Source organism: Chiloscyllium plagiosum, chromosome 27 (assembly GCF_004010195.1).
Source record: "Chiloscyllium plagiosum isolate BGI_BamShark_2017 chromosome 27, ASM401019v2, whole genome shotgun sequence".
NCBI classification, from domain to species: Eukaryota; Metazoa; Chordata; class Chondrichthyes; order Orectolobiformes; family Hemiscylliidae; genus Chiloscyllium; species Chiloscyllium plagiosum.
In genome coordinates, this window is record NC_057736.1 from 46,670,287 (window position 1) to 46,697,795 (window position 27,509).

General features: G+C 42.3%; 1 protein-coding gene across 1 annotated transcript in view; it reads left to right on the forward strand.

The window, feature by feature from the left end:
• LOC122563395 (collagen alpha-2(IX) chain-like) overlaps window positions 1–27,509 on the forward strand; it is a 123,937-nt gene that overhangs the window by 55,483 nt on the left and 40,945 nt on the right. Inside the window, exons 9-13 of the mRNA XM_043717134.1 lie at window positions 3,835–3,888; window positions 4,933–4,980; window positions 7,144–7,200; window positions 7,401–7,454; window positions 26,854–26,907. Of these exons, the coding sequence (XP_043573069.1) occupies window positions 3,835–3,888; window positions 4,933–4,980; window positions 7,144–7,200; window positions 7,401–7,454; window positions 26,854–26,907 (267 nt within the window). The remainder of the gene's footprint in view (window positions 1–3,834; window positions 3,889–4,932; window positions 4,981–7,143; window positions 7,201–7,400; window positions 7,455–26,853; window positions 26,908–27,509) is intronic.

Consider the following 27,509-nt stretch of genomic DNA (forward strand, 5'->3'; position numbering starts at 1 on the left):
CAATCATCTAATCACCATCCAATCCTGTAAACATTATCCAATCCTCTAATCACTATCCAATCCTCTAATCACTGTCCAATCCTGTAATCACTGTCCAATCCTGTAATCACTCAATTCCTATTCATTATCCAATTCTCTACTCTCGATTCAGTCCCCTGTTCACCATCCAGTCCTCTGATCATTATCAAGCCTCTGTGCATTCTCCAATCTACTGCTTACTAACTAATCCTATCTCCCCAATCCTGTATTCTGTACCCAATCCTGTATTCTGTACCCAATCCTGTATTCTGTACCCAATCCTGTATTCTATACCCAATCCGTATTCTGTACCCAATCCTATATTTACTATCCAATCCTCCATTCACTGTCCAAGCCTGGATTCGTTACCAAATCCTCTATGCACTACCAAATCCTGTATTCACTTTATAATTCACTGATTGGAGACAGGTACTGTCTTCCGCTGGTTATGTGGGCTAAAAAGGAGATACATCATTTTTATTGCTAATTTGGCCAAAACCAACTCTTGGAAAAACCACTCATGTTTTAGAAATCAGAATATTTACCTTCACTCTTGAGGCCACAAGGATCAGTGATTTGGATGCAAGCATAGGAGTCACAGTTAGTAAGTTTGCAAATGACACCAAAATTGGAGGTGTAGTGGACAGCAAAGAAGGTTACCTCAGATTACAACGGGATCTTGATCAGATGGGCCAATGGAGTTTAATTTCGACAGAAGTGGCAAATGGAGTTTAATTTAGATAAATGCAAGGTGCTGCATTTTGGGAAAGCAAACCTTAACAAGACTTATACACTTAATGGTAAGGTCCTAGGGAGTGTTGCTGAACAAAGTGACCTTGGAGTGCAGGTTCATAGCACCATGAAAGTAGAGTCCCAGGTAGATAGGATAGTGGTATGTTTTTCTTCATTGGTCAGAATATTGAGTATGGGAGTTGGAAGGTCATGTTGTGGCTGTACAGGACATTGATTAGGCCACTTTTGGAACATTGCATGCAATTCTGGTCTCCTTCCTATCGGAAGGATGTTGTGAAACTTGAAAGGGTTCAGAAAAGATTTACAAGGATATTGCCAGGGTTGTAGGATTTGAGCTATAAGGAGAGGTTGAACAGGCTGGAGCTGTTTTCCTTGGAGCATCAGAGGCTGAGGGTTGACCTCATAGAGGTTTATAAAATCATGAGGGGCATGGATAGGATAGATAGACAAAGTCTCTTCCCTGGGTTGTGGAGAGTCCAGAGCTCGAGGGCATCGGTTTAGGGTGAGAGGAGAAATATATTAAAGAGACATAAGGGGCATCTTTTTCACACAGCAGGTGGTACGTGTATGGAATGAGATGCCAGAGGAAGTGGTGGAGGCTGGTACAATTGCAACATTTAAAATCTGGATGAATCGGAAGGGTTTGGAGGGATATGGGCCCGGTGCTGGCAGGCAGGACTAGATTAGGTTGGGACATCTGGTCAGCATGGATGAGTTGGACCAAAGTGTCTGTTTCTGTGCTGTACATGTCTATGACTCTATAACTGGATGGAACTAGTTAATGACTTTTTTTTTGCCTTTGGGAAGTTTGCATTGAGCTGCCGTCTTGAACCATTATAGTCCTTGGGGTGTAGCTCCGCTTACTGTGCTATTAAGGACTGAGTTCCAGGAGTTTTGAGATCAACAGCACAAAAAAAGACCCTTCGGCCCATAGCATTAGCACTGGTCAGAAACAACCCCTTAACTACAATATTCTAATCCTATTTCCAGCATTTGTATGAATTACCATCACAAGTGCACATTTAATACTTCTTAAATGTTATGCGGGTTTCTGCCTGTACCATCTTTATAGGCACTGAGTTCCAGACTCCCACCATCCTCTGGCTGATAAAACTATTCCTCATCTCCTCTGCACCTTCTGCCCCTTACCTTCAATCTAGGCCTCCTTGTCATTGATCCCTCCATCAAAGGGGAGAGTTTCTTCCTGTCTATCTATGCCCCTCATAACTTTGTACATCTCAATCATGTCCCCTCTCAGTCTCCTCTGCTCCAAGGAATACAATCTCAGTCTGTCCAGTCTCTATTCATAACTAAAACTCTTCAGCCCAGACAACATCCTCGTAAATCTGCTCTGTACTGTCTCCAGTGCTACCACATTCCTTCTATAATATGACTTCCAGAAATGTACACAGTTCTCTATAGCTGTGGTCTAACCAATGTTTTTGTATAGTTCCAGCGTAACCCCTCTGCTCTTAAATTTTATTTCTTGACTAATAAAGGCAAATGTAGTATATGTCCTCTCAACCACTTTATCACCTTTTCTGATGTTTTAAGGGACCAGTGTATCTGCACACCAAGGCCCCTTTGATTCTTTGTGCTTCCCAGGTTCCCAGGGTCATATATTCTCATGTTTGTCCTGCCCAAGTACATCACCTCACATTTATTCAAATTGAATTCCAATTGCCACTGATCTGCCCATCTGACCAGCCCATCTATATCCTTTATAGTCTAAGGCTATGCTCCTCACTATTTACCACCCAACAATTTTTGTATCAACTGTGAAATTTTTGATCAACCTTCCTACATTAAAGTCTAAATCATTTATTTAAACCACAAATAGCAAAGACCCCTGCACTGACCCCTGTGAGACCCCAGTGAACACAGTCTTCCAGTCAGAAAAACAATCCTCAACCGTCACCTTCTGCTTCCTGCCACTCGACCAATTCTGGATTCAGTTTGCCAAAATTCCTTGGATTCCATGAGTTATTACCTTGGCTATCAAGCTCCCATGCAGGACCTTAGCAAAAGCCTTGCTGAAGTCCAAATGAAGGAATTATGATATCATTCCAAGTTAGAGTGCTCTGTAGTTGTGAAGGGAACTTGCAGACGAGAGTTTCCTATGTGTCTGTTGTTTTTGTTTGTGTAGGTGCTTGAGGTGACAGGCTTGGAAGGTGTAGTTTAAGGAGCCTTGATCCGTTGTGGCAGCACACCTTGTGATGGTACACATTTGTACACTGGCAGTAAACATCGTGAATGTTGATGGTGGTGAATGTGGTCCCAGTCAAAGCAGGTTGCTTTGTCCTGAAAGATAACGAGCTTCATGAATTAATGCTGCACTCATCCCGACCAATGGAGAGCATTCTGTTTATGGTATTTATATGGCTGGTCCAGTTCAGTTTCTGATCATGATAGCCCCCAGAATCTTAATGGTGAAGGATTCAGTGATGGTATTGAATAGGATGGGGAGATTGTTGGAAATGATCATGACCTGTCACTTGTTTGGCTTGAATATTACTTCCAACTTGTCAGCCCAAGCCAGAATGTTGTCCAGGTCTTGCTTCATGCAGGCACAGATTTCTTCATTATCTTCGGTTGGGTTTTTATGGCTTCATTTCTTTTATTGCACACTTCCCTACCTTGTTTTCTACCTGTCATTAATGAGCAGTCTTTTTCACAGCATTGAACCTGCACTCTTGAGGTTGTGGAAGGTGCTATATAAATGCAAGTCTTCCCCTTTCTTTGTATACAATGTTTAGAATACAATGTTTTGATCCCATTCCTTATCTACCATCTACCATTCTTCTTTGGAAATTGTTCAACTCCTGAGTGTCACACCATTTCTTTTGCCCATACACCAGATGATTTCACCCTTCCCCTCCTACACTGTGTCTTTTCCACCACTGTCTCCCACCACTGCTCAACTATCAAAACCACACACTCTGCAACTTCATTCCACCACAATTTTCTACTGTGCCAAATTCATTATTGTTACTGAACTGACCATTTGTTTACAGTTAAGGCCTAGTTGTGCTGCTACAATTCATGAACTGATTTATCTTGAAGGGTGCAGCAGGACAGATTGGAGCAATTGGCCGACCAGGACCACCAGGTCAACAGGTATGCCAGCATATTTCCAAGTTTATCTTTGCAAGTTGCATGTTATTAATGAACATAATAGCTTATTATCTAACATGAAGACATCTAACATGTCTTTCGGTAACTTTGTCCATGTGTCCTGCAGGAAAATACATGGCTTTCTGAGAGGTGCTATATGTGCAAAATGTCTGTAGTCAGGTACTTAGCTTAACTGATGAGTTATGAGATAGAATAAACAACAATCTACTGGCTAAAATGTAACCTAAAAATTGACATCGTTTAATTGTAGACTCTCAGAACCTTCAAAGTAAGTTACTGGTGGAATGTAATTGACTAGTGTAAATGGTTTGTGTTCACAATAACAGATACCCAACATTGAGTTGCAGGCACATCTAATTGCAAACGGTGACCCACCTTTCAACTTGAAAGGATGCAAATCCTATAGTCAGAGTAGATTGGTGGAGTCAAGATGTCATGTTGCAGCTTTATAAAACTTTGGTCAGGCCAAAGAATTGTATTGTATTCAGCTCTGGTCGCCACATGACAGGGAGGATGTGGTGGCTTTCGAGAGGGTGCAGAAGAGGTTTACCAGGATGCTGCCTGCATTAGAGGGCATGAGCTATAAGGAGAAGCTAGAAAAACTCGGGTTCTTTTCTCTTGAGTGGCGCTGGCTGAGGCAAGACTTCATAGAAGTCTCTAAGATAATGAGGTGCATCGATATGGTTGACAATCAGATTCTTTTTCCCAGAGTTGAAATTTCTAATACATGGGCATGCATTTAAGATTAAAGGGGGAAAGTTCAAAAGAGACATGAGGGGCAAGGTTTTTACACAGCGAGTGTAGAATTGTCAGGGATGGTGTTGGAGGCATATACAATAGGGGCATTTGAGGGACTTTTTGATAACCACATGAATATGCAAGAAATGGAGGGATATAGACCAATGGCAGGCAGAAGGGATTAGTTTCATTTGGCATCATGTTTGGCACAATGTCATGGGCTGAAGGGCTCGTTCTTGTGCTGTACAGTTCTATGTTCTATGATGGTTATCTGCTTTGTTTGTACAGGGGCTTCCTGGTAACCTTCACGGTGCAGAAGGGAGTGCGGACCTCCTGGTAAGGATGACCTATTCAATGGTTCATCGTATTATATTGTAATTCAAAATTTAAAGTGGGCCCACTCTGATCTAATTTAATGTTGTACTGGTGTCAGGATGCAAGTGTTGACAACCTGTGCTCATGAAATTGCTGAGACATTAAGTTCATGAGTTCACAACACAACTTACTGCCTGAAATCAGGGAATGCAAGTCTGAAGGACGCATTTAAAAACAAATACATTTTCACCAATAAATACCATTGAATCGCTTAAAATTCTGAAAGAATAAAACAAGACAAATAGGAACAATTGCTTTGCAATAGCCAGCAAGAAGGAACCATAGGTGGAGGGTAATGTAAGAGATTTGGAACATTGGGCAGCATGAGAAACATCTTTATACAGCGAATTAAGAAATTACTTGCTGAGTTAGTGACTGTGACAGAAACTATGTTAATGTTCAGGGTTGTACAAAATGATTAAGAATAAAGAGATGTTGAATATTGATAATCTACTGGACAGATGATTGTGTGCAGCATAAAAAGTAATGAAGGTTGAAGGGTTGTAACCTCCATGGTGAAATAATAATTCAGTGCAGCACTGTGTGCAGCTCATTTCTCTCGTCTCTAGAGACGTAAGGTGATAGGTTTGAATTCTGGGACTGCCCCTTAGAACTGTAACACAAAATAGTACACCATTTTTAGGGATGATTATTCTGACTTTTGCCCTCCAGTAACCATTCCCTTCTCAAACTCGGACTTCGCCTCTCTTTGTTGCCCTGGTTCTCACTTGGGAAGGGTCCCGCCAATCTTCTGCAAGTGCACTGGGCTGGGTTGTTTCACATCTTCCCAGTTAAATTTGCAATTCTGTTGTTGACTAAGCACCTTGAGGCTTGCGCTTTCACCTCATTAGGTGAGAGATTGGAGAATTGAGGGGTCCTCTTACAAGTCATGATGATATGTAGGTAATTCATGATTTGAGTCTGGGAACAATTGATATTTAGAAATTCATTCATGGGATGAGGACATTGCTAGCTAGGTCCTGGATTCACAGGCAATGCCTTCAACTTCAGACTTCACAGCCTCTGGCTTTGTGGTGCAGGCTCGAAGGGCAGAATGGCCTACTCCTGCACCTATTGTCTATTGTCTTCTGCTCAGTTCCCAGTATCATTACATAGTCTGGGACTTATCATGGTTCTACCAGGCAATCTGGTGTTGGTATGGGAAATCTTGTGTGCTCTGACTGCTCACTGGGGCATCGTACTGACATAGGAGTAATCTGCTGGTTGACACAAAGATGAGTTACAAAACGATCCTCAGAGCTTCTTACTGGAGAACCAATGAGAACCTCAGCACTGGGTGCCTGCAGGTAAAGGCCACTTGTACAGTGATGCATAAGGAGGGAGGACAAGTAGAAAAGAATGTAGTCTTTTTATATTTTGTGATAAATGGCAAAAAGAACCAGGCAGGAGAATTGTTGTAGTCATCTGGAATATACTAGCTGAAAGAATGGTGGAGGCAGGTTCATTAGTGACTGCCAAACAGGAATTGGATATATATGTAAAAATTAAAAATTTTTGAGATCTATGAGAAAACAGGAAGTTCAATGAGATTCATTAGAAAACACTTCTAAAGAATTGGCACAGACCCAAAGAATTGAATGGCCTTCTGCCTTGTTGTGTGATTTGATAATATTTGGTGTTTTGTAATCCCCATGTCAGATCTGCCAGCTTCGTGCTTTGCTCTCTACTGTGCCAGATGATCTCAGCTGGGATGGCTGGGCATTAACAAATATCTCTTAAGGTCTGGGACTCTGATGTAGAAGACACAGTTAGGATCAGAGTGCCTCATTGTGCCTTTGTGATTTGGAGTCTGCCATGATACCTCCAGAATGCTTACTGTCAGGCTCTTTTGAAAAAAATGGGGTCCCTGGAGGACAGTCATCAGCAGTCACTGTGCTCAGGCAAGAGGGCATTGAGGATCACTGCAGTCTAGCTGTAGGCCAAGGTCCTGAATGTATGATTCAGTGTGTAAACAGAGAGCCAGAGCAGAGGCTCCTGGGGAATGAGAATGAAGGACAGGCTGAGTGAGAGTGAAACAGGATATAGAGAGCGAAACTGAAGCACAACATCTGAAATATATTTCATTAGTAACTATGTGCCTAAATTATTTCTGTTTTTTTGTAGTGCCCAACCTCTTGCCCTCCAGGACTGAAAGGCCCACAGGGACTTCAGGGTCTCAAGGTGGGTCACTGTTAAATCATGGAGCTAAAACATGTTTACATTTTAAAATTTAAATTACATTTTAAAATGTAATTAGTTTAACACAGTCTAGCAAAATAGTGAACTTCTAAATAGCAGTAAAAGTAGGCTGATATGATAAAGGAATGATCATCACAGTCTGCTCAATGCCAGTCTTATTACTGTTTCATTTTCCTTTCTAGGGACACAAAGGCAAACCAGGACTGATGGGAGAACCTGGCAGACAGGGACCCCCAGTGAGTATGTTTCAGACCATTCTTGAATATAGCCACGTGGTTCTGATATGGTACCAGCATTGACACAGTTATTTTAAATTCCTTTCTTTAATGTTTTAACAAATGAATTAAGCTGATGACTTTAACTGAGTTCATTGTTAGGTTATAATGTTGTGGAGGAGATTTTTGACTTCATACCGACAGCGTTGCAACTGAAGGGGATATCTAGGAGAAATGGGAGATGCGTGTGACACTGTGAGTGAGAGAAAGAAAGAACAAGAGGGGGAGTTTGAGTTTATGTGAGACAGAGAATGGCTAAGAAATTGGGACACCCTGTGGTGAGCACTGTGAATTGTAGCCTTTTCCTTATTCTCTGGAAGTGAGAGCTGGTGACAACAACAACGGAATAGCGGAGAGCATAGTGAGCTGTTGATCCAGCAGTCTTTCTCTTTAACCAAAGGAGAAAGAAAATGAACCTGTGTGAGTAAACCAGGTGAAGGAAGTAGGCTGAATTAGAGTCAGATTCAAAATAGAAAACAAAAGAGAGACAGAGAGAAAGAAAGAAGCATTAGGAAGAGTAAGATAGGAATTGGTAAAAGAGCAAAATACTGCAGATGCTGTAAATCTGAAATAAAAACAAAGCACTGGAGAAAGTCTGCAAGTCTGGTGGTATCTGTGGAGAGAAAAACAGAGTTAATGATTGTGTCTAAACATAAAACATAGAAACTTAGAAAATAGGTGCAGGAGTAGGCTATTCGGCTGTTCAAACTTGCACCAATATGATGATGGGGCTGATCGTGCAATCTCAGCATCCCATTCCCACCTTCTATCCTTACCGCTTGATCCCTTTAGCTGCAAATGCCACGTCCAGTTCCTCTTGAATATATCTAACAAATTGGCTCCAATAGCTTTCTGTGGGAGAGAATTCTCTATGCTTACAACTGTGTGAAGAAATCCTTCCTCATCTCAGTCCTGAATGGCTTACCCCTTATTCTTAGACTGTGACCCCTAGCTCTGGACTTCTCTAACACTGGAAACATGCTACCTGCATTTAGCCTGGACAGTCTCATCAGAATTTTTTATGTTTCTATGAGATCCCCCCTCATTCTTCTATATTCCAGCGAATACAAGCCCAGTCAATACAGTCTTTCTTCATATGGTCATCCTGAGAACTTTTGCTCTTGATTAAACTTTAAAAACATAAAATATAGGTAGTAAGTTAGCCTGGAGTAGTGTTTATAGAGCAGTATGACTGGGTCTGTAGATTGTTACTGATGATTATGTCTGCAGGAAGTGTGTTTTGTTGTGAATCCTGTTAGATCACATGGAGCGGCAGTGAGAGGCAATGAAAAATTTACAGGAGTGAGGGAGGGGGGGGGGGTGATGAATGGCAGTCGCAGGAAGTGAGAAAATCCACAGATACAGTCAGCAGATGGGTTACCTCCAGGAAGTCAGAGAGGAAGTGTAGTTAGTGCAGGAGTCTCCTGTGGCTATCCCCATCTCAACAAGTATGCTGTTTTGAAAAATGTAGAGGGTGAAGGACTCAGGGGAATGTAGCACTGACAGCCAGGTTTCGAGTACCAAGACTGGTAAGGCAGATGAACTCAGGGCATGGTGCGGAACATGGGACTGGGATATCAAAGTGATTACAAAGAAGCAGCTCAGGGATGGACAGGACTGGCAGCTTAATGTTCCAGGTAATAGATGGTATGAGAAGGATAGAAAGGGGAGCAGGAAAGGAGAGGGAGTGGCGATTTTGATTAGGGACAACATTATGGCTGTATATAAGGAGGATATTTCTGGAAGTATGTCCAAGCAAGTTATTTGGGCGGAACTGAGAAATAAGAAAGGGATGACCACCTTGTTAGGATTGTACTATAGACCCTGCAAAAGTCAGCAGGAAATTGAGAAACAAGTTGTAAGGAGATCTCAGTTATCTGTAAGAATAATAGGATGGCTATGGTAGGGGATTTTAAATTTCTAAATATAGACTGGGACTGCTATGTTGTTAAGGGCTTGGATGGAGAGGAATTTGTTAAATGTGTACAAGACAATTTTCTGATTCAGTATGTGGGATTCATTAAGTAGAGAAGGTGGAAAACCTGACTTACTCTTGGTGACTGAGGTGTCAGTGGGAGAGCACTTTCGGGCCAGTGACCATAATTCTATGAATTTTAAATAGTCATGAAGAAGGATAGACCGGAACTAAAAGTTGAAGTTATAAATTGCATGAAGGCCAATTTTAATGGAATTAGGCAAGAACTTGCAAAATTTGATTGGAGGCAGATGTTAGCAGTTAAAGGGATGGCTGGAAAATGAGAATCCTTCAAATATAAGATAACGAGAGCCCAGAGACAGTATGTTCCTATTAGGATGAAGGGCAAGGCTATAGCTGTAAGGAATGCTGGATGATTAGAGAAATTAAGGTTTTGATCAAGAAAAAGAAGGAAGCATATGTCAGGTACAGACAGCAGAGATCAAGTGAATCCCGAGAACAGTATAAATGCAAAAGGAGTATACTTAAAAGGGAAATCAGGAAGGCAAAAAGGGGAAATGCGATAGCTTTTGCAAACAGGGTTAGAGAGAATCCAAAGGAATTCTACAAATGCATTAAGGACAAAAAAGTAACAAGGGAGAGAATAGGGCCATTCAAAGATCAGCACGGCAACCTGTGTGTGGAAGTACACGAGATGGGGGAAATACTAAACGAGTATTTTACATCACTGTTTACTGGGGAGAGGATATAGAAGATAGAGAACAAGAGGAAACAAATAACGATATCTTGAAAAAATGTCCATATTACATAGGAGGAGGTGCTGGACATCTTAAATGCATAATCGTGGATAAATCCCTGGGACCTAATCAGGTGTACCCTAAAACTCTGTGGGAAGGAAGGGAAGTGATTGCTGTGCCCCTTGTTGAGATATTTGTATCATCGATAGTCACAGGTAAGGTGCTGAAAGACTGGAGGTTGGCTAAAGTGGTGCCACTATTTAAGAAAGTGGTAAGGGCAAGTCAGGGAACTATGGACCAGTGAGCCTGACATCGTCGTGAGCAAGTTGTTGGAAGGAATCCTGTGGGACAGGATTTACATGTATTTGGAAAGGCAAGGACTGATTAGGGATAGTCAACATGGCTTTATGCCTGGGAAATCATGTCTCACGATTTTGATTGAGTTTTTGAAGAAGTAAGGAAGAGGATTGATGAGGGCAGCATGGTGGACATGATCTAAATGGACTTCAGTAAGGCGTTTGACAAGGTTCCCCATGGTAGACTGGTGAGCAAGGTTAGATTACATGGAACACCGGGAGAACTAGCCATTTGGATACAGAATTGGCTCAAAAGTAGAAGACAGAGGGGGCGTGGTGGAGGATTGCTTTTCAGACTGGAGACCTGTGACCAGTGGAGTGCCACAAGGATCGGTGCTGGGTCCAGTCCTTTTTGTCATTTATGTAAATAATTTGGATGTGAACGTAGGAGGTATAGTTAGTAAGTTTGCAGAGGACACCAAATTTGGAGGTATAGTGGACAGCGAAGAAGGTTGCCTCAGATTACAAGTGGATCTTGATCAGATGGGCCAATGGGCTGAGGAGTGGCAGACGGAGTTTGATTTTAGATAAATGTGAGGTGCTGCATTTTGGAAAGGCAAATCAGGGCAGGACTTATACACTTAATGGTAAGGTCCCAGGGAGTGTTGCTGAACAAAGAGACCTTGGAGTGCAGGTTCAGTTCCTTTGAAAACGGAGTCTCAGGTAGGCAGGATAGTGAAGAAGGCATTTGGTATGCTTGCCTGCATTGGTCTGTGCATTGAGTATAGGGATTGGGCGGTCGTGTTGAGGCTGTATAGGATATTGATTAGGTCACTTTTGGCATACAGTGTGCAGTTCTGGTCTCCCTGCTATAGGAAGGATGTTGTGAAACTTGAAAGGGTTCAGAGAAGGTTTATATGGATGTTGCCAGGTTTGGAGCATTTGAGTTATAAAGAGAGGCTGGAAAGCCTGGAATGTTTTTCCCTGGAATGTCAGAGGCTGAGGGATGACATTATAGAAGTTGTCTATTCACCCTATCCACACCCGTCGTGAGCTTTTAAGTGACTTTTCCCTGGGATGGGAGATCCAAAACTAAAGAGCATAGGTTTAAGATGAGAGGAGAAGGATTTAAAAGGGACCTAAGGGGCAACTATTTCACACAGAGGGTGGTGCGTGTATGGAATAAGCTGCTAGAAGAAGTGTTAGAGACTGGTACAATTACAGCATTTTGAAGGCATCTGAATTGGTATATGAATAGGAAGAGTTTAGAGGTATATGAGACAGATGCTGTCAAATGGGACTAGATTAGTTTCGGATATCTGGTCAACATAGACGACTTGGTCTGAAGGGTCTGTTTCAATGCTGTGAAACTCTATGGCCCTATCTATCACTCACTCAGGAGCAACAATGTCCTTCCTCAAACTAGGAAATTAACACTGCACACAATACTCAAGGTGTGGCCTCACCTGTAAAGGCGCTTTAAAGCTGCAGCAAGACATCCAATACTCAAACAATCTCGCTATAAAGGCCCTCACTGCCTTCTGCACCTGCATGCCAACCTTCTCTGACTGTTCCACCGTGACATCCAGGTCTTGTTTTCCCTCACTTGTTCCTAAACTGCCACCATTCAGATAATAATTTGCCTTCCTGTATTGCCACCAAAGTGGATTACTCCCCATTTATCCACATTGTATTGCATTTGCCAAGTATTTGCCCACTCAGCCAGCCTATCCAAGTCACCCTGCAGCCTCTTAGTATCCTCCTCACAGCACACACTGCCACCCAGTTTAGTGTTGTCTGCAAATTTGGAGATATTGCATTCAATTCCTGCATCCAAATCGTTAATATACATTGTGAACAGCTGGGTGTCCCAGTACCGAACCCTGCGGTACCCCATCTATCACTACCTGCCAGTCTGAAAAAGACCTGTTTGTTCCAACTCTCTGCTTCCTGTCTGCCAACCAGTTCTCTAGCCATACCAATACATTACATCCGATAGCATGAGCTTTAATTTTCCTTACTAATCTCTGGTGTGGAACCTTGTCAAAAGCCTTTTGAATGTTCAGAAACACAACACCTACTGATTCACCCTTGTCCACCTCCACCGGTCACATTCTCAAAAACTGCCAGAGATTTGTCAAGCATGATTTCCCTTTAGTGAATCTAGTTTGACTTTTCTTTGGCAGGGATTGGATCTGACCCAAGGAGAAGAATTCAGGGTGGGTCTCAAGGAGGCAGGTTAAGGTGATAGATTGAGCCATTCAGAGTGAGGGATAATCATACTAATAATTGACAGCACACTTCTCATTGATACAACAGCTGAAGAGTCTCTTCCCTGTGCTCTAAAGCATAGCATTCCTCTGACATAGTCTTTCTGAACTTAAGCCTTAGTCAACTGGGACAATAATTCTATATTCCTAGTTACCTGCTGTACAGCAGTGCCTGCAGAACACTCTACAACCACAACATTTTTAGCTTCACAGCATGTCCAAAGACACTTAACAGGATGATGATCAAGTACCAAGTCTTAAAGGAGCTGTAACAGCAAATGACTAAATCCTTGATCAGAAGGTGGGTTCTAGGAAGCATCTTAAAGAGAGCATGAGAAGGGGGAAATTTCAGACCGTAGGATCCAGGGAGCTGAAGGCACAGTGCCAGAATTGGAGGAGTGCAGAGATTTTTGTGGATTGTAAAATTGGATGAGATGATAGAGATGGCCAGAGGTGCATCCAAGAAGTTGAAAATAAGTGTGTGCACTCTTAAAGTCAAGATATTGAGGATGAGAAACCAATGTCGATCAGGGAGAGCAGAGATGATATGTGAACTGGTATGAGTTTGGGTTCGGGAAGCAGAGTTTTGGATGATCTTGTGTTTATGAAGGGTGAAAGATGAAGTTGACCAAGAACAGACTGGAATAGTTCAGTCTGGAGGTAGGAAAGGCATGGATGATGACAGCTGTAACAGCAGATGTGATGAAATAGGACAGAACAGTTAATGCTATGGAATGGATTAGGCAGAATTTAAGGTGGTGATCAGGTCATATTTGTGAACAGAATGATTTAGCCACAAACAGTAAAGGATGGAATTAGTCAGTTGACAAAGGTATTTGTGACAGGTCTGAAGACAATAGCTTTAATTTTCCCAATATTTGATTGGGGGAGATTTCTGCTTATCCAGAACTTGATGTCAGACAAGTGAATGGAGAGATGGAGACCTAGTAGTGAGATCAAGCTGACAGCGTAGATAATATCATTGAGGGACAGCATGTAGATGATAAGTAAGGGGTGGCAAGTGATAGATCTTGAGGAAATCCAGAAGTAACGGTGTTAGAGTAGGAAGCAAAGTGATTCAAAGAGGTCCCCTGGATGGGTTGAAATAGATGAGGGTAGCTATGCCTAATTGGGTAACAGGAAAAATGCAGTTTGCGGAAGTTTGATTCATCAGGCCAAAAGCTGTGGATAGAACAAGAAGGATGAGGATAAATAGTTTACCACAGCATGCAACACAGATGGTAACCTTTCTGATTTTGTTGAGATACCTGATTGGGAAAGTTTATACATGGAGCATCTCCAGTGTCCTCTTCCGCAACTGTTGAGCAGTCCTAATGGCAGTCATACCTTTTGAGATAATCTGAAGGGCTTCTCATGTCTGGGAAGATTGTTAACGAAGAGAGAAAAGACTTTGTACAGAGACACTTAGTAAGGTCTAACAGAAAGCAGGCATCATCAGGTGGCTCACAGTGTGGTGACAAAACAGCTGAAAACAAACCTTCCAGTCTAGTCAGCAAAACTACATCCAAGGTCTAACAAAGGCACCAAGATGGATGGAGTGCAAATCCTATAGCAATCAAGATGTAGCTAAAAGAAATAAAACAAAAGGTTTTCCAACCACTAATGCAGGGCCCTTGTGGCACAATGCTCTTGTCCTCACATCTGAGCCAGGAGGTCTGGGTTCAAACCCCATCTGCTCCAGGGGTGTGAAATAACATCCCTCAACAGGTTTTTCTGATTAGATTAGATTCCCTACAGTGTGGGGAATCCCTTCCCTACAGTGTGCCCTTCAGCCCAAAAAGTCCACACTGACCCTCCGAAGAGTAACCCATCCAGACCCATTCCCTCACATTTATCCCTGACTAATGCACCGACCATTTGGGCAATTTGGCATGGCCAATTCACCTAACCTGCATATCGTTTGGAATGTGGGAGGAAACCGGAGCACCCAGAGGAGACCCACGCAGACATGGGGAGAATGTGCAAGTCGCTCAAGGCTGGAATCGAACCCGGGTTCCTGGCGCTGTGAGACTGTGCTAACCACTGAGCCACCGTGCGGCCCAGGTTGATTAGAAAATATGTTTCCAACCACTATTCAGTATAGTGTAGTGTGATTTATTTGCCCTTTGTTTTCCAGAAATCTTGAGAAAGTTTAAAAAAGGCATTTCTGTTCACACATACATACAGAATTGTAAGTACAGAATGGTTTGGGAGAAGCCTGTCACTTAGAATCTAAGCTTTACAAAGCTCTCCACCTCAATATCCTCTTATTAAAGATGAATTAATAGAGATTATCCGTGATTAATGAACAGCTACAGTACAATTGTATCAAGTGACTACCAAGCCTGATAGAAAGTGAACAAGCTGGTCCTTCTTGGTCGAAACTTTCTGAATGATCCAGCTTTTAGAATTTTCATTGATCTTGTCTCCTCAAGATATTGATCAGTTCTGCCCATTGTAAGGTCCAGTCCCTCCAATTGCGAATGCATAACCTTATGTTTATTTAGTAAAGGTTAAGGTGCGGAATGGCCCCAGTTTTTGGGGGAGAGTGAGCTCCAGAAATGTAAGCACCTAGTTTCTGTATGCATTAGATCCTAACGTCAAGAAATGATGGAGTCAAAATTTGTAGCTGTGTCACATAATAACACGCATACTATTGCTTATAACATTTCTGTACGTAATATTCAATAGCATACCATGAATATAGCTCACATCTGCTAATGGGCATATCAGCTTATATAATGAAATGCCACATTATTGAGTGCAACATTGTATGTGTTATATAAGGCACACTATATTACACAAGATACCAATATTATCAAACATAATTGGCTGACTGTAACAGTGTTAATGTTGCAGAATGATAGAATGTGTCAAAGGTTGTAACACTGGGTTATATACGAATAGTTCATCGAGGAATAACTATATCATATAACTGCGTGCGTTATTGGGTATGCCACTATATGTTAGATAGTGATGATATATCTCACTAGGTGTAGCACCTGTATACATTGTCTTACAGGGTATAGCACTGAACAAAAAATGTTTATAAATTTATATAAAAACACAGCATATATTATGGGGCAAAACGCTCCACCTACACTTCATGTTGCTGCAGAAAGGCAGCCAACATCATCAAAGACCCCTGCCACCCCAATTATACGCTGTTTTAAACTCTTCCATCAGGCAGAAGATACAAAAGCTTAATAAACACACATACCAATAGATTCAAGAACAACTTCTTCCCTGCTGTTGTTAGAATGCTGAATGGATTTCTCAAATTTCAAATCTAATGTTGATCTTGCTTTCGTGCAGCTCCTGTGCAGCCGTAACTTTGTCCTCACTCTGTCTGAACACCCTATGATCTGTCTGTACTGCACACAAAACAAAACTTTTCACTGTATTTAGGTACATGTGACAATAAATTAAATCAAATTGTTTGTGGCTAACACCTGTGGATCACCACTTGTGTGTATATATAGCATCATCACTTCACAACATAGCATTTCTATGCATCCTTGTTAATCCTTTTATACATCCGTTCCCCACCAGAGTGGTCTCAGGCTTTCCTGTAGAAGGTGTGACACATGCCTGTTTACTTCCTCCCTTCTTGCTATCCAAGGCCCCACTACACCTTCCAGGTGAAGCAGCACTTTACCTGCACTTCACTCAATCCAGTCTGCTGTATTCACTGTTCACAGTGAGGTCTCTACATTGGGGAGATGAAATGCAGGCTGGGTAACAGCTTTGCAGAACACCTACATTCAGTGCACAGAAAAGACCTTGAGCTTCCTGTTGCCTGCCACTTTGCCACACCACCACATTTCCTGGCTGGCATCTCTGTATCAGGCTTGCAGCAGTGCTCCAGCAAAGCCGGAAGAATAGCACATCATTTTCCGCTTGGGAACCCTGCAGCCTTCTGGACTCCAGTTCAATAGGTTAGGGCCTGAGCAACTTCTCCCATATCCTTATTCCAAGCCCCACACACCAGGCCTTGCCATCACTTCTGCTGTTAATGTAACCAAACGTTGGTCAGCTACTAATGGTATCTATTAGTTGCGTTTTTCCAGCAATTTCCAGTTTTCGAATATCTGCAGTGCTTTGGGGTTTTTTTGTGCAGTATTTTTGTGGCTGGTGTTGTCAGTTGCTGCAGCCAGGAACTAATCTTGAATATTCACAGTAATCTCACTTGCATTAATGCAGAATTTAGACTAAAAGAATTGGCACAAACTAGGAATATTGCATTAAAGCTTTGATTTTATTATAAAACAGATTGAGTTAGACAAAGTAAATGTTAAACCCTAAACCACCAGTAGGTTTGAATGACACATGCTCAGCCTTCTCGTTAACACACTTATTTAGATATTAGTCAGGGTAGTAATTCACCTGTGTCAGATTTCTGAAACTCTCAGTCATTGAATATAGACAGATGTGTATGCATGACAATCTGTTGCCTGGAATGATGCAATTCCTCATGCAATCAAGATTCAGTTAATGTCACGGGTGTCTCTTGCATCTGCATGTTACACTGCATCCTTATAGATGGGATTGGGATGCTGTTCTTGCATTGGTGTCACACACTCTGATATATCATACTATTTCTCACTGTGCATTAGGGTGGCGCAGTGACTCAGCAGTTAGCATTGCTGCCTCACAATCCAGGAACCTTGGTTTGATTCCAGCCTTGGGTGGACTGTGTGGAGTTTGCATGTTCTCCTTGTGTCTGTATGGGTTTCAGCTGGTTTCCTCTCACAGTGCAAAGACATGCAGGTTAGGTAGATTTGACATGCTAACTTGCTCTAACATGTCCAGGTATATGCAGATTTATGAGTGTAGCTTGTGGGGCTAGGACTGAGTCTGGGTGGGTGCTCTTTGAAGGTTTGGTGCAGACTCAATGGGCTGAATGGCATCTCTCCACACTGCAGGGATGCTTTGATTATTGGGTAAATCTCTCTGTATATTGGCTCTGATATTCCAATGGTCAGATAGTCATTGGAGGAGTGCAGAATGAGGTGGCTTGTTTGGAACCTTTGGGCTCACTGATGCATGCCAGTCAGAGAGAATTTCCTGGGAAATTGAAAATTCTGATGAACAATTCTCCTCTCAACCCCCAGAGAACATTAGAGCAATCAGAATTAGAATAATAATTTAAGTTTAATAGCTACACCCTAAAAGATAGCTACTCCAACTCTGAAGGAATTATAACACCAGCAATCCAACCCTCAGCACTGCCCTGAACTGACCTGCTAGGTCCTGACCATACCCAGGACTGCAACACCCCCCCCCGCCCATACCTTGGACCTGATATCCCTGACCATCCCCATGCCTAACTTGACCCATCCTTACCAAGCCCCCATCCTGCCCCCACACCCACAAGATTCAATATCTACATCTCCGGCAACAATGCCCTCCCAGCACCCACAGCCCAATTCCTGAGTCCACTGACCCTATCTGCCCGCTGACCTGATCCATGCTGGACCCGACATCCCTGTTCCCAACCTGATCCCAAACTCTGTATCATCGCTTGACTCCCAAATTACCCACAATTTCAACATGACAGCACAGCTCAGTCTACCCAAGCAAACCTCCACTTAACTGGCACCTGACCAACTGGGTGCCCTATCCCTGCACCCAACTCTCACCATGCTTCCCCCACTTGCATTATCTTTGCACAGTTCAGCCAAATTGTCGACTGAACTTTTAAACTGTAAACTTTAAACTTTTATGCACACCTGGATATTTTTCTAGCAGGAGACCCTGGCAGTAAAGATATATATTACACCATGAATGTTCTGTGGGTCTCTGCTGGTTATAGAACATACAAACATTCCTCTCGGTCCACTATGTCTATGCTGATCAACAAACAACAAACTACATTAATCCTGTTTAACTGCACTTGGTCCATAGTCTACTATGCCCTGGCACGTTGAGTGCTCGTCCAGATGCTTCTTAAATATTGCAAGAGTACCTGCCTCCATCACCCTCTCAGGCAGCATGTTTCATATTTCCACCATCCACTGGGTGAAAAAAATGCTTTCTCAGATCTCCTCTAAACCACTTACTCCTCATCTTAAACCTATGCTGTCTTGTCTTCCATAGGGATTCTCTTGTCAATGCCTCTCATAATTTTGTATCCCTCAATCAGGGTCCCCCCCTCGGCCTTCTCTGCTCTGAGAAAAACATACATAGTCTCTCCTCATAACTGAGACTTTTCATCTCGGGCAATATCTTGATGAATCTCCTCTGCACCTGCTTCAGTACAATCACATCCTTCCGATAATGTGGCAACCAGAACTGCACACAGTATTCCATCTGCGGCCTAACCAATGTTTTACAAAGTTGGAGCAACACTTCCTTGTTTCCTATATTCTACGCCCCAGCTAATGAGGGCAAGGGTCCCACATGCCTTCTTCACCACCTTGGCTACCTGTGCTGAGACCTTCAGGTACACCAAGGTCCCCTCGTTCCTCAGTACTCCCTAGGACCTACCATTCATTGTGTGTATCCTTTTAAAATGTATCACCTCATACACCAGGATTAAACTCCATTTGTTCTGCCTAATTTACCAGCTGATCAATACCAGACTAAAACCTGAGACCATCCTCCCCATTACCAACACCAATTTTTATGTCATCTGCAAACTTGGTAATTATATCTTCTGTATACACATCCAAGTCTTTAATGTACACAGCAAACACCAAGGGTCCCAGTACTGATTCCTGTGGTACACCACATCCTCACAGGCTCCCAATCATAAGAACATCCTCTTTGCCTCCAATTTTAAAGCCAATTTTGGATACAGTTTGTCAACTTACCTTGGATCCCATAGGCTCTTGTCTTTTGGACCAGCTTCCAGTGGGGTCTTGTCAAAGGCCTTACTGAAGTCAACATAAACCACATTAACTGCACTACCCTCATCAATATATTTAGTTACCTTTTCAAAAAAAATTAATTAGTTAGACAGCATCTTCCTATAACAAATCTGTGTTGACTATCCCTGATCAATATCTGCCTCTACAAGTATTGGTTTAAACCTGTCCTTAAGAACGTTTTCCATTTTTACTGGCATCAAACAAACTGGTCTGTCATTGATTGTCCTATCCCTGCTGCCCTGCTTGAACAAAGGGACCATATTAGCAATCCTCCAGTCCCCTGTGGCCAACAAGGTATTAAATATCTCCACCAGGGTCCCAGCAATCTCCTCTCTTACCTCTCAAAACTGCCTGGGATACAGCTCATCAGGCCCTGGGGATTAATACAACATTATGGCGCTAAAACATCTAATACTACCTCCTTATTAATATTAAAATGGTCTAGAACCTCACCATCCCAGCTGAAATCCCCAGTTACAATGTCTTTCTCTTCTGTGAATACAGATGAGAAGTATTTATTTAAGACCACACCCACATCCACTGGCTCCACTTACAGGTTGCCCCTTTGGTCTCTAATAGATCCCAACCTTTCCCTGGTAATGCTCTGAATCAAGATACTGATCAAAAGCTCTGATGTTTTTCCTGACCCTACCTGCCAGAGATATTTTTAGAGTTAGATTACTTACAGTGTGGGAACATGCCCTTCGGCCCAACAAGTCCACACTGACCTGCCACCCACACAGACCCATTCCCCTACATCTAACACTACGGGCAATTTAGTATGGCCAATTCACTTAACCTGCACATCTTTGGACTGTGGAGGAAACCGGAGCACCCGAAGGAAACCCACGCAGACATGGGGAGAATGTGCAAACTCCACACAGCAGGAATTGAACCCGGGTCTCTGGCGCTGTGAGGCAGCAGTGCTAACCACTGTGCCGCCCTTTTTTGTGGCCCCTCTTTGCCCTCCTAATTTCCTTTTAACATAACACCCCCTACACTCTCTATACTTTAAATGTGCTGCACCTTCCTTTGCTTTATGAAATTCTCAATATCCTTTGACACCCAAGGCTCCCTGCGCCTGCTGCCTTTGCTCTTTCACTTTAGAGGAAGATGGTGGCCCTGAGCTCTCACTTTACGACTTTTTTAAGGCTCTCATTTTCCAAATGTAGACTTATTTGCAAGTAGCTGTTCCCAGTCTGTTTGTCAGAACCCATTTAGTCAAATGAAAATCAGCTTTCCCCCAACTAAGACACTTAATTTTTGCACCATCTTTATCCCGTTCCATAATGACTTTGAAACTTTGAATTATGGTCACTATCCCCAAAATGCTCGGCTGCTAAAACTTCAGCCAATCCACTGACTTCATTCCCCAGGAATAAGTCTAGCACCGCCCCATCTCTAGTCAGATTCTGTCTGTCTAGGCACAAAAAGCTCTTCTGATGCACTTCAAAAATCTTCTGATCCTTTCACGCTAATGTGATCCCAGTTAAAATTAGGATACTTGAAGTCCCCAAACCATAACTCTGTTCCTCTCACACCTTTGTGATTTGCTTATATATCTGCTCCTCTATCCCCCTCTGACTGTTGGGAGGCCTGTAACACAAGGCAAAGTGATCGCCCCATTTTTATTTCTAAGCTCTACCCAGATGGCCTCATTTGAAGACCCTCCTGTGACATCCTGCCTCATGTCTGCAGTGTTATTTTTGTTTTTCAATAATACAATGTTCCCACCTCTCTTACTTTGCCCACATCCAGCCTGAAAGTTCTACACCCTGGAATGTTGAGCTGCCAGTCCTGTCTTTCCTTCAACCATATCTCAGCGAATGCAACAATATTGTATTCCCACATGCTGATCAATGCTCAAAGTTCATCTATCTTACCAGTCAAGCTCCTTGGATTAAAATAGATACAGTTTAGCTTTCTAGACCTCCCATGTGTCTTACCCTGTTCTCCACCTATTGGATTGTCCTGGCATTCTTTCTAAATCTGATTATTCCTTCCTCCCAACTTTACCTCTACTCTGTGTCCCATCCCTCTGTCAAATCAGTTTAAAGCTCCCTGATGACCAGTCTCGAAAATAGGTTCCAAAACAGCCAATCCTTTTGGGTTCCTGACGGTCCTGCCTTCTCAGCCGTAGGCATGGTGACCATCAGGTTAAACCACTACCAGCCATCCCTCTCTGATGAGAGAGAGCAGCCATATGGTCCTTTGGAACTATGGCAACTTGACCTTTATAATACTATTAAGATTAGATTAGGTTAGATTACTTACAGTGTGGAAACAGGCCCTTCGGCCCAACAAGTCAACACCGCCCCGCCGAAGCGCAACCCACCCATACCCCTACATGTACCCCTTACCTAACATTACGGGCAATTTAGCATGGCCAATTCACCTGACCTGCACATCTTTGGACTGTGGGAGGAAACCGGAGCACCCGGAGGAAACCCACGCAGACACGGGGAGAACGTGCAAATTCCACACAGTCAGTCGCCTGAGGCGGGAATTGATCCCGGGTCTCTGGCGCTGTGACTGGCTATAAATCTATACATTGCATAGTTACATAGAGTTGCTGGGTATACCATTCTATATATAATTACTAAGCATAACATATGTATATATTATGTAATTCTGGAAAGGGTGAAAATAGATAAGTCCCCTGGACCTGATAGCATTTATCCTGATAGCATTGTGCCTCACAAACCTTATTGAATTCTTTGAGAAGGTGACTAAGGAGGTGGACGAGGGCAAAGCGGTAGATGTGGTGTATATGGATTTTAGTAAGGCGTTTGATAAGGTTCCCCATGGGGTAGGCTACTGCAAAAAATACGGAGGTATGGCATTGAGGGTGAGTTGGAGTTTTGGATTAGGAATTGGCTGGCTGGAAGAAGACAGAGGGTAGTAGTTGATGGCAAAGGTTCATCTTGGAGTGCCATCACTAGCGGTGTTCCGCAAGGATCTGTTTTGGGACCATTGCTGTTTGTCATTTTTATAAATGACCTGGAAGAGGGGTTAGAAGGTTAGGTGAGCAAGTTTGCGGATGATACGAAAGTCGGAGGAGTTATTGACAGTGAGGAAGGATGTGGCAGGTTACAGCAGGATATAGAGAAGCTGCAGAGCTGGGCAGAAAGGTGGCAAATGGAATCCAATGTAGCTAAGTGTGAGGGGATTCACTTTGGGAAGAATAACAAAAAGATGGGGTACTGGGCTAATGGTCGGATACTTGGTAGTGTGGATGAGCAGAGGGATCTTGGTGTCCATGTACACAGATCTCTGAAAGTTGCCACCCAGGTAAATAGTGCGGTGAGGAAGGCATATGGCGTACTGGCTTTTATTGGTAGAGGAATTGAGTTCCGGAGTACTGAGGTCATGTTGCAGTTGTATAAGACTCTGGTGCGGCCGCATCTGGAGTATTGTGTGCAGTTTTGGTCGAGGAGAAAGTGAGGTCTGCAGATGCTGGAGATCATAGCAGTGGTGGACTCTCCTTCATTATGGGCATTTAAACGTGCATTGGATAGGCATATGGAGGATAGTGGGCTAGTGTAGGTTAGGTGGGCTTGGATCGGCGCAACATCGAGGGCCAAAGGGCCTGTACTGCGCTGTATTCTTCTATGTTCTATGTAATGCCACACACCATTTGTTACAGGATATATGTATACTATAGAAACACAGCAGTTGTTATTAAGTACAATATGACATGCTTTATCATATTATGTGTTACTGAGTATAGCAGTAAATATATTCTATATGAACACTGTTATGTGGTATAGCACTGTGTATTATGTCACATATCAAGTGTTACTGGGCCGAACACATGATGTAATAACAAACCATGTGTTGCTGAGTGTAACCTATATGTAATAGCACGTGGTCTGTTAGTGGGTAAAATGCTGCATACATTATGTGATAATGTATTGTATATTACAGCTACATTTAAAATAAAATACCTCATGTTGCAACATATGCTAAAGTATATAATAACATGATGTAATGAGTAGAACATCTTTATGATACAATATTCCAAATTTCCCTAGACACGGGAGAAAGTTCCAGTGGATCGGAAAAATGCTAATAATAAAGAATAAAGAGAAATACAGTGCTGGAATAGGCCTTTCAGCCCTCCAAGCCTGTGCCTATCATCATGCCCTAACTAAACTAAAAAAACAAACCTTGTGCCCTATTCGGTTCATATCCCTCTATTCCCTCCCTATTTATGTAACTGTCCAGATGCCCCTCAAATGTCGCCAATGTACCTGCTTCTACCACCTCTCCAGAAAGTACGATCCAGGCTCTGACCACTCTCTGCGTGAAAAACTTGCCTCACACATCTCCCTTAACCTTTCCCCATCTCACCTTGAAACTGTGCTTCCCTTGTAATTGAAACTTCAACCCTGGGAAACAGCCTCTGACTATCCACCCTATCTATGCCTCTCATAATTTTGCAGATCTCTTTCAGGTCTCTTCCCAGTCGCCATCTTTCCAGTGAAAACAATCCTAATCTTTTTAACCTTTCCTCATAGCCAATACCCTCAACACCAGGTAACATCCTGGTGAATCTTCTCTGCACTTACTCCAATGCTTCCATGTCCTTCTGGTAGTGTGATGACCAAAACTGCACACAATACTCCAAATGCAGCCTAACAAGGGTTATATTTAGTTGCAACATGGTTTGCCAACTGTTGTACTCCATGCTCCAGCCGATGAACGCAAGCATGCCACATGCCTTCTTACTCACCTTGGCCATCTGTGTTGTCAATTTTAGGGAACTGTGGACCTGCAAGCCCAGATCTGTTTGTATGTTAATGTTCCTAAGGGTTCTTCCATTTACAGTATAATTCACACCTAGATTTGATCCTACAAAATGCAATACCTCGCATTTGTCTGGATTAAACTCCATCTGCCCTTTCTGCACCCAAATCACCAATCTATCTTTATCCTGTTGTATCCTTTCACAATCATTGGCACTATCAGCAACTCTACCAATCTTTGTGTTATCTGCAAACTTACTAATTGGAGCACCCACATTTCCCCCCAGATCATTTACATATACAGGTTGTTCTGTTATATCGCGTATTTCATTAGCACGAACTGGCTATAAAACGATGGAGCAATTGTAGACATTGTTTGGATAATGCAAACTTTCTACTGAACGGTTATATCGATTTTCTATAAACGATCTTCTACAGGGTGATTTTCTATAGCGGTTTTCCATAGCATGTTTTTTTCCAAAATGCAAGGTCGCAGGGGAACACAACTGTTACGTTATTGCAGAACGACCTGGAATACAAACAACAGAGGACTGAAGACTGATGCCTGTGGAACACCATTGGTTACCGGTCTCCATTCTGAAGAACACCCTTCCACCACTACCCTCTGTCTTCTATGACCACACCCTTATTCAAAAAGGCAGGAAGGCAACATATGGGAAATTACAGGCCAGTTTGTTTAACATCTGTTGTTGGGAAAGTGTTAGAATTAATTATCAAGGAAGCAACATCAGGACATTTGAAAAGTCAAAATGCTATCCACCAGAGGCAGCATGGTTTTATAAAGGGCAAATCATGTTTGTCTAATTTGCTAGAATTCTTCAAGGATGTAACAAGCCAAGTGGATAATGGGGATCCAGTAGATAAAGTATACCTGGACTTCCAGAAGGTATTTGACAAGGTGCCATACAAAAGGTTAGATCATATAGGATTTGGGGTAATTTATTAGCTTGGTTAGGTGACTGGCTGATAGACAGAAGACAGAGAGTTGGGATAAATGCATTTTTTTTCTGGATGGCAAGAAGTAACTAGAGGGATGCCACAGGTATATTAATCATTTGGGTACTGGGATAGAAGGCTCCGATGAAAGGCTTATGCCTGAAATGTTGACTCTCCTGCTCCTTGGATGCTGCCTGACCTGCTCTGCTTTTTCAGTGCCCCACTTTTCAACTCCAGAAGCCCCCATAACCAAATGTGTGGATGACACAAAAATAGATGTGACAGTAAATTGCAATGAGGAAATAAGAACCTTACAAATGGATACAGGTAAATTAGGAGAATGTCAGGTGGAGTTTAATGTGGATAAGTGTGAGGTCATGCATTTTGGTTGGAAAAATGGGAAGGCGGCCTGTTATCTAAATGGGGAGAGATTTCAGGATGCTACAATACAGAAGGATCTAGGTGTCCTTATTCATGAGTAACAGAAAACTAGCATGAAGGTACAGCAGATAATAAAGAAAGCGAATGGAATGTTGGCTTTTATAGCTAAAGGAACAGAATATCAAGGTAAGGAAGTATGGTTGCAACTATGTCAGGTATTGCTGAGACCACACCTGGGGTATTGGAGAGATTAGGGGTTAGTCGTAAGAAGCGAGATTGAACAATTCAGGCCTATATTCTCTGGAATTTAGAAGAATGAAGGGAGATCAAATTGAGGGATTCAAGATGATAAAAGGTATGGAACATAGACGTGGAGTGGATGTTCCTCTTGTGGGGCATTCTAGGATGAGAAATCATAGTCTTAGGATAAGGGGTAGCAAACTTAATGCAGAGTTGAGGAGAAACTACTACTCCCAAAGGGTTGTGAATCTGTGGAATGCGCTAACCCAAAGTGCGGTGGATACTGGGACGGTAAGTAAATTTAAGGAGGAGTTCGACAGATTTTTAATTGGTAATGGGTTGAAGGGTTATGGGAGAGGGCAGGAAAATGGAGGTGAGTAGCATATCAGCCATAATCGAATGGCAGAGCACACTCGATGGGTTGAATGATCTAACTCTGCTCCTATATCTTATGAATCTTATATATGATATAATAACAGTAACTTCTGGTTTAAGACTATGTAGAGTAGTATATTCTTTATTAATTGGTATAATATGGTAAAATATGTAACAATGCACATGTTCGACTATGTTTTACACTAAATGTTATATAATGATATGCAGTTTTCTCCTTTTCATAAACAACTTACTTATGGTACCTGAATTAACATCTGTATAAACTTCAGGTGAAGTGACCTTTCTAGGGAATATTTTGTAGAATGAATTATTTTCTTTAGCATGTCCATTAGGATGGTCTTCACTGGCACAGTTCCCACTGTAAACCAATCGCTGTTGAAGCAATCTGGTGTGTGATGATTCAGTTATATCTCCAGAGTGATCTGCAAGCTGTTGACATTTGGCTATTATAGGACCAAATTATGTTGTGCATTGTGGAAATTATTATCATTGACAAAATTAATATTTTGTTTTCTCTTTCTCTGTAGGGCATTAAAGGTGGAGTTGGCATCTCAGGAGAACAAGGCATTCCAGGCCAACCAGTAAATTATTTTTGTTTACTCCTTCTTGTGGGCAGCTTCCAAAGGTTATGAGGATATTAGGACAGAGGAAGGCATGAGGCTGATCTCTTGTCTGGTTAACTATGGAGAATAATCTGAGGCTGACATATTAAGGGAGGTGATCTATGGGGAATTGACCCTTAGTTTGGTCTATTGTGAATTTACCAGTACAGAATGATGGGGGTCAAGGCTTGAACATGATGAGAGGTTATATCTTTGAAGTAAAGCTCACCTTGCATAGATTTGGAGATTGAAGAAACAGAGAGATTCCCCCTAACTTTTATAATGTGAGATATTTGAAAGTGATGATTAAGCAGTAAGCAAACTGTGAGCAAATGATTTGCAAGCTTAGAGTTCAAATATTCAAAGAGCCTCACTCTCCTTTGTGTACATATAAAAGAGAATCCTAGCAGAAACTCCTCGTATCATCATAGTTAATTCCACAAGGAGCTAGATACAGTCAGGGCAAGATTGAAAATTCCAAGGGGCAAGGAGTGTTGTTGGGGAGGGGAGGGTTATTGGATAGGAGGAACTTATTGTGTGGGAGGTGATTGTTAGGCAGAGGGGATTATTAGGTAGAATTT